Raw genomic sequence first — 13517 nt, 5'->3', positions numbered from 1 at the left:
ATACAAGAGTAGATATCGATATAACTACAAAAATGTATTAATTTAGTATAAATGGAAGGATAGAGACGGTTCCTTAACCTAGCTACTCTGCTAATAAAGTTTGTTCTTCTGGCTTTATTAATACATAAATTAAGGACACAAAAAATAATTGTAATCAAATTTTAAATTTTATTACGGGCCGCCAGAAGGCGGTCCGTTATTTGATATACATTAGATATTGTTACTGCGTTTCTGCGGGATGGTTTTTTTTTTAAAATATAGAATTGATAATATGCTTATTTTTATGAATTAAAAGTAAATTTGCATTTAGAAATATATTTTATGTCTTTTAAAATTAATACATATTTTTTGGTTTTTACACGTAAATGTAATATGGGTTATCGGCTTAATTTCGGAGTTTTTCATTGTATCGGGATCGGTATGCGGGACATTCTAAAGACCTAATTTACAAAAGACCTGAACGACATAAAATTCTATATAAATGATATATTTGAATTTTTTTGTTCTGCGTCAAATAAGTTTGAAATACATAATCTCCAGGAGAATAATGATGAGTTGAACTTTGTATTAGAATAATGTACAAATCAATGTGTTCTCCATTACTTTATACTATGGCAATGGTCATACAATTACCGTTAGAAATGCTAACAGTAACTAACTCGATTCTTAATAATAATAGTAAAATGTTTAACTTCAAAACGTATTGCTGAAAATTATATCAAAATTTACCATAAGGATGAATTATAGTACAACCAACTCGTTATTTTCTTCTTTGTGGTGTTTATTTATGTAAACAACTATTAATGATTCATACAACAATTATATATATTGCGGCCCATTTGACGCTTGCGTCAATATTTTTCCTTGTTTGCTCTTTAAAAAAGTAATTGATAAGATCATGATGTGATTATAATAGAGAAGTAGATTGTCCGTGAAATCAAAACCACCGTAAAAGGTAACGAAACGACAAGTTGTAACATTTGAGACCCGCGGAATGAAAGACTGCTACAGTATGTAGATGCATTAACAGTGTGTTTGTCTTTGATTTCTATCTCCTTTTCTTCTTAATCAAGCATCTTTACAATAGCATCTTCTTCTAAACAATTAACATAAATACCAGACTCCCCCCTGTAGGTATCAATCCCCTTGATTACTCTTATCTAATGCATGTAATCAGTAATCTCAAAACACTGACCAAATTTAAAATAAAAGTATTGCCCAACAACAGGCTAAGCACGTTATTTGATCCACACAGCTATAGGTATATATATAGAAATATGGAAAAGGAAATAATTCAAACAAATACAGAATATACAAAGGTACAGGGATGAATTAAAAAATATCTATAAACCATAATTAAAACACTTAAATATAAAGCAATGGGGTTACACGGAAAGGAATAACTAACCACAGGAGATATAACCAACAGCGTATAATGTGTTCCATGCAGCTTAATAACATTGAAATTTTAGAGATTCTAAAATCTAGTTTGTGATTGCTATAATCTTCTTATATCTGTTGAAATTCAACTTATATGTTTACGATGAAAATGTAAGAGCAAACGAATCCTCATTTCATTGTGTTTGAATTTGTAATTTTCTATCACTTGAATTATTACCCTCCACAATTTGTAAATTTTAATATGGAAATAATCTATGGAAAGAAAATTAAAAACATAAAGGGAAAATCGTTTCAAATTGTTTATTACGGTACGAACCCCAAATTATGAAACAAATTAAACAATTTTCAGAAGTTTAAATTTCATTTATCTATTACGTATAATACATTATTTCAAAGAACTTGCTATAGTGCTATTAAAAAAATCAACGAAAGACCACATAACAAAAAACTACCTACAAAAACACAACTGACTGAAAATACTTGTAAATTTGAATCAGAAAATAAGTGAGACAGGTAAGGGTTAGGATGTTGGTTTGTTCGTTTATAGATTCAGTTTTTAAAAGACATACATTGTACGTGTATGTGCAATCCACTGTAGGCAACTTTATAATCAGTTATACATTTTAACTGATTGTTAATAACTTTAGATACCCATACAAAATGGTCCCACGTATTCATCTTAATTCGAACAAAGCTGTCCAACGCCTGTTCAGTTATGGTTGCTAATGTGTTTTTCACACTGACCAGTTCAATGTATTGCAATGATGACCAAATTGTCATTTCTCATTTGCCCAATACGGAAGGTTTATACTCAGACCTTAAACGTGAAGTCTAAAAAAGAACAGACAATTACCTTTCTGTAAAGTTGTCATTCCATAATTGTCGTTTGTGATTTTAAGGAATAAGGAATCATTCTTTGAGTATTATAAAGTGATAATTTCGGCCGGGGCGTGGTCAAATCCAATAAAGTCCGAAGGGCTTTATGATAGATTTGACTACGCTCCGACCGAACTTATCACCTCATAATATTCAAAGAATGATTCCTTATTACTTATATTTATATCATTTCCAATTTGTACACTTTAAAACAATAATATTAAAACCACTATTTTTTATGTACCACATGCTATGTATTAATACGCGGCGCAGCCAATACCGTTTTTCCGTTATGCTATAAGACACGCCCATTTTGCGTCACTCATGTTTTATGAAGTGATTGGGTTTTATGGTTCAAAATTGATTCGTAATTCTATCACAGACAAAAACAGTTGAAATTGTAAATATTATATTTTAAGAAATTACTCGCATGATATAGGATCAAATTATGTAATGGAAGTTTTAATCACCACAATTTAAAAAAAAAGGTTTTTATAGCATTCCTGGACCATAATGACCAAATTTTTGAGAAAGCGGTTAAAGGTAGATCAATGATGAATCTTTGTATTTTCACAGTCATGCATAAAGGTATTTCGACCAATGCAGTCAAGTGACAAAAGAGGTTGTTGCAGAAAAAGGGGTTTATTTTATAGCGTGGAAAGGACCTTTAAACACCCGTTACGTTTGAAGAGTCAAATCTGAATATAGACATATTACCTAGAAGACTCTGTTTACGTAGTGAGTACTTGTATATTCCGTAGGTATAGGAAAAATACTCAAACATTTTCGCGAATTTCTATCGAACACGACAACCACCATTTTGATTTTCATAAAGACGGTTAGAAAGATGACCATTTATTCTGGGTTTTTGATTGTAACATTTGACAATTAATTTTGATTTCTACTGTCCGATGTGTTTGAAATTTCATTCTTTGGAGCTATATTAATAATATATGGAAGCATCATCGGGTAGTGTAAATTCAAGTTTGTTCAAACATGGTCCCCAAGGGTAGGGTGGGGCCACAATGGGGGATGTATCTTTACATAGCATATATGCAGAAAATCTAAAAAAAATTTGGCCAGAAACGTTAAAACCTTTTTGGAGGGATCCTCAGGTAGTGTAGATTTAAGTTTGTTTAAATCATGGTCCTCGGGGGTAGGGTGGAGCCACAATAGGGGGGGGGGGTACAAATGTTTACATCAATATATAGAGAAAATCTTCTGTCCCCTTAACACTCATTCATATTTAAAATTTGATAATAAATAAAATGTGCCAATTTGTTGCGATTTAGATTTTTAGATTTTCAATATTTTATTAAAATCCTGATATTTTTATGTAAAAAAGCTAATGTTGTAATTAAGTTTTTGATTTATTTCTGTTCTTAAAAATATTAAAATTTCCCTTAAAGTTCCATCAAATAAATTAATTACTTACTTAAAAAATAAATTCTTTGGAGCTATAATAATAATAAAATGATTCTAATGTTTCAATACCATCAGAGTTGTAATAATAATCTTTCAATACAGCATACCCGGTTATTTAATAGAAAGGTGCAACAACTTTCTACATTGATGCGAACATTGTTTTGAAAACCACTTTACAAAAAGGTTTATAATTCAAGCTTATAACGGAAACTTCTCACAGTAAGTAACGTTTAAATAAATTAAGCACACATGCAAAATATTACATTAACAAGCGTTTAAATATCTTTATTCTGATATTCTTATATTATCTATATATATTACCTCTCCATGCGATTTAAAGAAATATGTATAAAAGATTTCAACTGTTCAACTGCGAACCCAGTCAAAAGAGTTGGACTCGGTTACAACTTATTTTAAATGCGCATTTTAAATTCGTTGGATTTAAAAAAAAAATATACCTCAATGAAACAAAAATCGAAAATGGCAGTTTTCATGAAATGTGTGACTGCACTGGTCAAAAAGGCTAATGGAAAGTGGGTGCTTGACCAGAGCAAATAGTTAACTTGGACTAAAGATGTTTATATTTAAATTAAATTAGTTAGCTTGTACCAAAGTTTATGTTTATGCCAAACTGCAAAATCGGTTAGCTTGTAAATACTTCTCATTTAATTTAAAATTGAACTATAGATAACACAGTGATTTTCAGATGCAAAAAATAATTATCAGTATTTTCAAATATTACAGAGTTCATGTCCATCCTGAAAACTTTTAGGTATGCACCAGCTGACTGATCCCATCCACTAAACTTTAAGTTTCCAAAACTGTTTTTTTTATTTGCATGCCATGTTATCTTTGTTCGAGTTTTAGCTCAGTTGAGCTGAAAGCTCAAGTGAGCGAGTCTGATCAAAATTTGTCTGTTGTTTGTCATCGTTGTAAACTTTTCAAAAACCACTGGGCGGATTTCAACCGAACTTGGCACAAAGCATCACTGGGTGGAGGGGATTAAAGTTGTTCAACTGAAGGGCCACACCTTCTTTCAAGGGGAAATTATTTAGAAAATTAAATTTTTTTGTATATTCAAAAAATCTTCTCAAAAACTATGAGGCCAAAATAGCTGTAACTTATATGGAAGCATCCTCGGGTAGTGTAAATTCAAGTTTGTTCAAACATGGTCCCCAAGGGTAGGGTGGGGCCACAATGGGGGATGTATCTTTACATAGCATATATGCAGAAAATCTAAAACAAAATTCTAATTCTTAAAAATATTTGGCCAGAAAATAAATTTGCGTACACGTTTAAGATAAATTGAATACATTTTAATATCACTACAAATTGGTTGAAAAACTCATTACTAAATTTATGAACCATGAACAAATTGTAATAACGTCTATATAAATATGTAATGTATGCATAAAACGGGGAAGGTGGGGATTAGATGACAGTGACAGTGTTTTATGTGAAATTCTTATTTGGGACAATAATACAAATCATATAGTGAAATTAGAACTAAAGATCAAAATTTAGAAAAAGTGATACGATGTACCATACACCCACGCCCTGGTTTGATGTAAAACATTAAAAAAATGTAATTTCTTTCGGTGATCTGCAACAAAAAGAACATAGGAATGGAAATATACGTATATATAATCAATACCAGTTTATATTTTCACCTCTGCCTGCCTGCTTCTCTAAATATCCAGCTATGCAGTTGCTTTTTTATTTCAATTTTATAGAAAAGGTTAAGGGGATGTGCGGCCATCTTTTGCATTTGACGATAAGAATGTAAACATTTCTTGAACTTACTTGTTTCTGTCAGAAACTGACCAAAACTGTTGCCAAAAGATATAAAAGCATTGAATATGAAATTCTATCTGGTATTTTGTATGTAAATTATGCTAGAGGAACAGGACAGTGGCTTTTTAATCACTTAAATCACCTTATTTTGAAGCTTTAAAAATCTGAAAAAATTCGAAGGGGGTTTATTGGTGTCCTCTGTATTAAATTTTTGAATTATCAATAAGTTAACGGTTCCATCATGTAAAATATCCTTAAGCTAAGTAAATTTAAAGGTCCTTAATCTTAGAAAATGTAGATGAAGGTAATCATAAGTGGCTCACATAATCATTGATATATTCGAATTATCATTCTATTAATGTCAATAGATAAATCTAAAGAATAATTTATTGAAGTTTCCAACCAGAAACTGTCTCAAAAGTCATAATTCCAAAAATAAGGATAGGTGTGATTTCTATTGTAGTACCCCTGAATAATGTCAAGAAAGTGACCATGGAGTATTATATGCTATGAAGAACATGCTTACGTTGATATGCCAAGAAAGAAGTAGTAAAGAAAATATCATAAAGTATTTTAAATGTGATATAATATTTTGTTCAAATTTAAAATAAAAAACTCGAAACCCAGAAGTATTGATATCTTAAATATTTAAGTAAAATCCTGATATTTTTATGTAAAAAAGCTAAAGTTGTAATTAAGTTTTTGATTTATTTCTGTTCTTAAAAATATTAAAAATTTCCCTTAAAGTTCCATCAAATAAATTAATTACTTACTTTAAAAATAAATTGTCATTTAAAAATCGAAATGGGGATAATTCATATAAAAATATATCCCTTGCAAGGCAAAAAAATGGCCCAAAAATAATATATATTGTTAATGACACCTTACTGTTGTTGTGTTCAAAATAGGAGACAAATAATCTTAAAGCAATATGAGCTGTATTTTTTAGAATTTTATTTTCTTGCAAAAATCTGCTAGAGTGATAAGTATGCATGTACCATAAACTTTTATGATTATTAAGACTTGAAAGAATCATTAATTTTCGTCAGAAAAAGGTTTCTCTTCAAAGGAATATACAGCAGATCAATTTTTGTACAGGACGACAATAATTTAATTTTGCTTCAATTAAGGCTACTTTACGGCTTTTCCAATAAAAATATGGCTAACAGAACTTTAAAAACCATGATATTTTTGTCATTTAAGTAGAAAATAACAATTTCGTATAAAAAAATTTCAGCATGAAAATTGCAGCTCATATTGTTTTAAATAAGTTTACACTGTAACGTCATGATAATTTTTTCGTTTTAGCTAAAGTCACAAAAAGAACAAGTTGTTTTGGTTATTTTAAATTTTATAAATTTGACCCAAATCGTGGCCATGTCCCTTTAAGAGTCGATGTTACACATTTGAACGTTAAATGTACTCAAATACCTGCTTTTCATGAGCTGTTGCACAATTTTACACCTGCACTCTGGTAACCTGATCTGTCTTTACACTGCACTGCGCCGATGTGACCTTTGGTATTTTGGGGGGTTTTTTGCTCTTATTTTTTCTGTTTAATTCTAATGGGGAATGGTTACAATTTCACAGAACGGGATGATTACAGTTCTACGGAAGGTTCATAAGTAATTAGGCTTTTTCGTTAATTTTCTTCTGCGAATGCAAAAATAGTCTTCTGGATATACAATGTAATATTCTTTGTCAAAACAAATGATAAAAACCACCAGCATATTTACCTTGCAGTCATCTTCTAAAGCAAGCTAATCTCGCGACATCTAATGTAACTTATGTTTAGTCTCGCGAGATTTGAGACTTACGTCGGACATTTTCATTGGCTTATCTGTAATCGCTCTAGAAAACCAACAACATAAACGAAACATGAAATGATTTTTCGTTTGATGAAAAATTGACATTTGGTGAGTTTTTTAATCCGTTACAATCCGTCAATTTTGCAAAAATTCTAATGCTTCAATTGATGATTCCAAAATAAGTTGAATAAGGTAAGTAAACATGGCGGATAAGTAAAACAAGACAAAAGAAATGAAAAAAACCTTTTGTAATGTTATGTTAATGATAAATTTAGTCATTCTTTAAATGATTTTAACAATAAGTTATAAAAATACTGTTCATGCAATGAAATGTCCATTTCATGGCACGGATGTCACAATCTGGCATCTTATGTAATGATATTGAAAAATAAAATAATCATATCATGTCTTTGTTAGTAGGTTGTTGCTCTTTGCGCCATTTTTATTCAACAAAAATGTGGCCGCGGCTTTGTTGGTTGGCTGCAAGTCGAAAGCATGAAACTAATCCTTAGTTAATTTCCGATTGTCTTCTGCATCATGTTGTGAAGCTGTTATTTGAATGGTTGTCTTCTGCATCATGTTGTGAAGCTGTTATTTAGATGGTTGTCTTCTGCATTATACTGGTTTTTATTTTTCTCTACTGCATTATGTTTGTTCAACAGATTACATATTAATTAGTTGATTTGCACCGCGTAATAATACAAAGTCTGCATCACTTAAAAATTAGATTTATGTAATATTGTTGATCTGTCTAGGATTGATAGAAAAATATAAAACTTGGTTGTGTGTATGTACTGCCATTTATTTTTGCTAATAAGAAAAATTAGGCAATAAGGGGAGGTCTTCCAACAGTCATAATACCAATTACCAGACATTGAATGTAAGTTATAAAAGGTGAGCAAATGACCTCCCCCATATTAAACAAAGATGTATACATTATAACATGTACCAAATATACATGCAACAAAAATATTGTTGAACAAAAACAGCCACCAAAAGCAAACAGCAGGTTTGCACAAAAAGACCCCACACAAAGTGGACTAGCCAGATATGGTAGTCAACAATATGAAATATGGCAGTACATACAACACATATGGCAATGACTAACCCCTGCCTTATATGGAGATATAAATATTAATATATCATGAAGGCACAGATTATCTATAACCAAACCAGTTAAAAATTTGAATACCACTAGGAACATCTTATTTTTAATTACCTTGCAAGTATAAACACATCAGTTGACTTCTGCCCTGTGTTAAAATAACAGCTGCTATATAATATACATGTTAAAAGTTTGTTATAATACCATCAAACATGTTTTAAAGACAGATATACATGTAATCAAACATTTTCAGATGAACCAGTAGGCACATGTTACTCAAATGACAAAATCAAACAACAGAAACAATGGTTAAAAAAAAAACAAAAAAAAAAGAAACAAAAAACTATACAGCACATAAACACATAAGTTTACTTCTGACCTGTGTTATGGTATGTGTAACCACACAATGCACATAGTATAGATAAATGTTATACATGAATCACACTTTGAATAATGTCCAATATAAGACAAATGATAGGGAATTGTGATGAGAACTGAATTTTGACATACAACAAATCTATGCATTGAATTAAAAACACAAACAATGCATATCAGATACAATTATAATACACAGCAGTTAACTTCTGAACTGTGAAAATCTTACAAGAAAAATATATATACATAGCATTTGCTATACATATTTAAAATGTAAAGCTTGACAAACGTATGTATCTGCAAATAGCATCAGATTTTCATCTTCCCATTTATTGAATGCAGTTTTCAGAATTACCCAAATGTGCTGCATGAGTGTCTGCCCCTATCCTGAAGCTGTGACCCTTGTATAGAGCAGGGTTCAAACCAACAAAATCAATAATACTAGTAAGATTTTTCACTGCAAATGTTGGACATGGCAATACATTTACCTCTTAATTCTTCAATAGGTTTTTGCCAATCTACAGCTGACAGTTAAAGTGACGTAGTCAAAACATCGCGCGACTAATGCCGCACTCTGATTGGCTAATGTAGACAGAAAGGAAGATCAGCTAAATACTCAAAAGTACTCAAAAATTAGAATTAGAATTATATTATGACTAGACTACTATTTTTGGTACCAGCATAAAAATAACATATCACAATTTACATAAATGCTATTATTTACAATAATGCTGTAACATGTTAAATGACGTACACTCTAAAGGCGCAACCAGGTTGTATGATAAAACAAAAGCACCATATCGCTCACCTGAGCAACAAAGTTATAGTCATAGTCATCAACATTAGTCATAACTGTGATAAGAAGACCATTAAAGTATTAAAGTCAAAATATCTTGACAATTAAATATCAAAAAGTGAAAAAAAGTGACAATTATTATCCATATATAATAATAAGCCCCATTTATTGTTCTTTGATTTTTTTCTATTCCTATTAAACTCCCTAATCCCTATGTGTGGTCCCACTTATCTTCTGGGAATCATGATCAAACTTCAATCTGCACAATCTGTGCTTTCAAACAAGTTTAAACTTTTTGTAAGGCTGAATGCTTTACCAAAAAAATAAAGACTTTTATCTTTATCTTTCCATGTAAATATTTAACACCCCCTCGTTGTGGGCCCACCATACTCCAGGGACAATGATATGAACAAACTTGAATCTACACTACCTGAGGATGCTTCCACACAATTTGAGTTTTATAGATAAGTCCTATAGATTTTGAGAAGAAAATATTTAAAGATTTCATCCATATATACTTATTCAAAACTAGTTCCCCCTCCCATTCCTGGGTCATAATGATCAAAGTTGGGAGACAGCGGTTTTAGTTAGATCAATGATAAATCCTTGTATTTTCACATCCAAGCGTGATCCGTATTTTGACCAGATGCTGTCAACCAGCACAATTCATTTTAAACCGCGTTGAATTAGAATTCAGTAAAATAAAACTGAAGTTGATAAAATTCTATGCGGTCAAGATCTTGTTTAATAAAGAGGCTTAGGTTTCAGAAATTGGCGATATTTTGAAAAAAATATTTTTACATGCTCAATCATTGTAGCGACTGTATCAGTAGATGTACAATTTCTGAGTTAAGGTTTCACATATAATTGTTATTAACTCATTTTCAAGGAAATATGAAAAAGCAGATCAATATGATTAAGTGTTATTTTCTTTAAAGTCTGACGAATAACGGGTATCCTGATTGCCAATATTGTTCTAGTAAACGGTAACCAAAACGGTCTTAACTTCTTTTTTGAATTATCATAAACTTGAATAAAAGTATCCGGGTTACTTCAAATTTTTTCGTCCAATGAAATTTATAACTTTCTTGTAAATTGTATAATTTAATCTAGATATATTTTAAGCATAGAAGTTTATTAACAAATATTTATATTTGCAAAGATGCTTCCTAATATGATTAGAGTTTAAACACGATTTATTTTAAATACAAAGAGAGGATGTTACATTTTCTTTACAATTCTTTTACTTAATAATTTTAAGCAATAAAAAAGATTTCGAAATCAATTACGCCTTCATAATTGATCTTACCCCTAATACGTGTTTGTCTCATTACATCTAGAAGTACAACACATTGTTTGCTTTTTAATCAAAATATCTTGGTAGCTGTTAAATACGGTAGTTTTTGTAGTACACACAAACAATATAAAGACATAGCATATCATATTTAATTCAGCACAGAAAAACTGATGACATGTAAACTTATTCCCAAACAAAAACCCAACATTCCTATAGTATCTAATGCAACTAAGAACAATTTGTAAACAGATAAAATTGAATAAGGACATTTTGATATTTTATTGGCTTATCTGCAGTACTTCAATTGATGATATCAAAATCAGTTAAATAAGAAAACATGGCGATTAAGTAAAAACCAAAAGGAATAAAAACTTTAAAAAACCCATTTTAAATGAGAAATATACTGATTTTAACGATAGATTAAAAAACTTTTACCGCCATTTCATGGCATGGATGGCACAATCTGGCATCTCATATATTCATATTGAAGAATAATATTAACATAACATGTGTATGTTAATAGGTTATTCTCCTTTGCAACATTTTTATAAAACAAAAATGTAAATCTTGTCTGTGGCTTTATTGGTCGGCTGAAAGTCAAAAGTATCAAAATGTTTCTTACTTTATTTGGTGATTGGTTAATACACCTTGTCATGTATTTATTGTTTTGATGATTGTCTATTTCATCATAATGGTTATATCCTAGTTGCCAAATTACATATAACGTCATATTGAAATACATCATTTGGTATTGTAAATTAAGTCTTTCTGTTTATTAATAGTGTTGTCTACAGCAATGCGCATACTAGTATATTTTATGGATTATTTTCAGGTCAGAAAGGTGTCTTTGCTGGTTATGTGATCGTCTATTATTTACATTATCTTTGTTTTTCTTTTCTTTTTTTGTTTGGACGGTTGTCTGATTTAGCATAGTGTTTATGTTAAGTAAATATTTGACTTGATTTCATTTCAATTGTAAATCAATCGATTGTTAATCATCTTTAAATCTATTTTTTGAACAGGTTGCCTTTTAAGCGTTGTAGGATGAGAAGAATACAGTGGCAGTATGTTGTCCTTATGCTTGGAGTATGTCTGTCAATACATCTTCTAGGAAATCTAGTGGTGAATAATTTCCACCAAAGACTCAACAATACGGATATGCATAAAACACCCCCAGAGCCAAAAACCCCACTCATCCAAAACAAGAACAGTGTCGTGTCCAGTCATTACAATCAAGAGATACTTAACACTGCAGATTACAAATCTAATTCCACCAAAAACATCGGTATATTATTTTACAATAAGCCATCTTGGATGTCTTTCGAGTCAACAGTTATTGATTCAACAAGATGTCCCAATATAAAACAAAAATGCACAATATATACCAATAACAAGAATTACGAAAAATCAAAGGGAGTTATTTTCTATGGGGAGAAACTTCCTTCAAAAGTCCCAGAGAAAAAGAATGGGCAGGTTTGGACGTTCTTTTCGATTGAATCTCCTTTTCTGTATTCTGTAAGGCTGGAGTGGAAAAATAAATTTTCATGGACAATGACATATAGACGAGACTCTGACTTCACCTATTTTTACGGAAAAATTCAGAAGCGAGAAATCCCATTGTCCCGAAACTACTCTGAAGTGTACAAAAGAAAAAACAAGACCATATCATGGGCTGTAAGCAATTGTAACTCGTTTTCAAAACGTGAGGAATACGTTAAGAAACTCCAGAAGTACATAGGTGTGGATGTATATGGTAAATGTGGAAAACTTAAATGTGGACAGCGGTCGGCGGGTGTAACCGACTGTCACAAAAAGTTCGCGGAAGAATACAAATTCTACCTAGCAGTCGAAAACTCAATATGCAAAGACTACACCACAGAGAAACTATTTAATTTTTTCTTTTACGATCTCCCTATGATTCCCATAATCAATGGACCTAAAAATGCCCATGAATACATACCAAAGGGAACGTACATTAATATACTAGACTACGCATCTCCTGAAGAATTGGCTAAGGATCTAGAAAGAATTGGATCAAACGAAACTCTTTATTCCGAGTATTTAAAGGAGAAGGACAAATATACAGGAAGTAGATTTCGTTGGGAATTAGTTTTATGTCCAATGTGTTCTAGACTTCAGGAATATTCTTTAGCCAGTAGCAAAATTATACCAGATATTAATTCTTGGATTTGGAATGATACTTGTATCAAGCCATAATGTTCGTAGTATGTTTTTAATGTTAAATAGTTCTAATGTGGGAGATTAAAATTAAAATCTGCATGCGTTTTTTTTTTATTAAACTTTTGAAATTAAAAGTGTTCAAATGCCTAATTTTTTTTCTAGATTTTATTATTCAGTTTTTATACAGATAACAATAATACATAAACAATACAGGTGTTAGTTAGAAAAACGTAAATCTAAATTTGACGATTTATACATAGATTGTATTTTGTCGAATATATTTTGTTTTCAATGAATATACATATATTGGATAAATTATTTTCAACCAAAGTATTGCATTTTATAAGTATAAAACATAAGTACTGGGATTATGGTCCACCAGGGTCCTTACAACACAAAAAGTCCAAACACTCCCGAGTGGACGATGCCACTTGAGACTGTTCTCTCAAAAAAGCTAAT

At 30.8% G+C, this 13517-nt stretch overlaps 1 protein-coding gene and 1 long non-coding RNA gene across 6 annotated transcripts in view; one reads left to right on the top strand and one right to left on the bottom strand.

Annotated features, from left to right (window-relative positions):
* LOC128183508 (uncharacterized) overlaps nt 1–7276 on the bottom strand; it is a 30944-nt gene extending 23668 nt beyond the window's left edge. The window contains exon 1 of one of the 2 annotated variants that reach the window (XR_008243615.1): nt 7233–7276. This is a non-coding gene — a long non-coding RNA (uncharacterized LOC128183508). The remainder of the gene's footprint in view (nt 1–7232) is intronic. The other variant, XR_008243614.1, reaches the window with a different exon arrangement.
* Nucleotides 1–13155, top strand: part of LOC128183503 (glycoprotein 3-alpha-L-fucosyltransferase A-like) — a 28110-nt gene extending 14955 nt beyond the window's left edge. For 2 of the 4 annotated variants that reach the window (XM_052852530.1, XM_052852528.1), the window contains one exon: nt 11900–13155. In XM_052852530.1, the coding sequence (XP_052708490.1) occupies nt 11922–13094 (1173 nt within the window). In that variant the 5' untranslated portion in view covers nt 11900–11921 and the 3' untranslated portion in view covers nt 13095–13155. Of the gene's footprint in view, nt 1–6352; nt 7497–11899 lie in introns of those variants that run through there. The other 2 variants (XM_052852527.1, XM_052852529.1) reach the window with 2 other exon arrangements.
* Nucleotides 13156–13517: the final 362 nt, after the last annotated feature.

This window comes from Crassostrea angulata, chromosome 5 (assembly GCF_025612915.1).
Source record: "Crassostrea angulata isolate pt1a10 chromosome 5, ASM2561291v2, whole genome shotgun sequence".
Classification (NCBI taxonomy): Eukaryota; Metazoa; Mollusca; class Bivalvia; order Ostreida; family Ostreidae; genus Magallana; species Magallana angulata.
The sequence above is the reverse complement of the archived record's forward strand: the minus strand, read 5'-3'. Positions and strand labels throughout refer to the sequence as shown.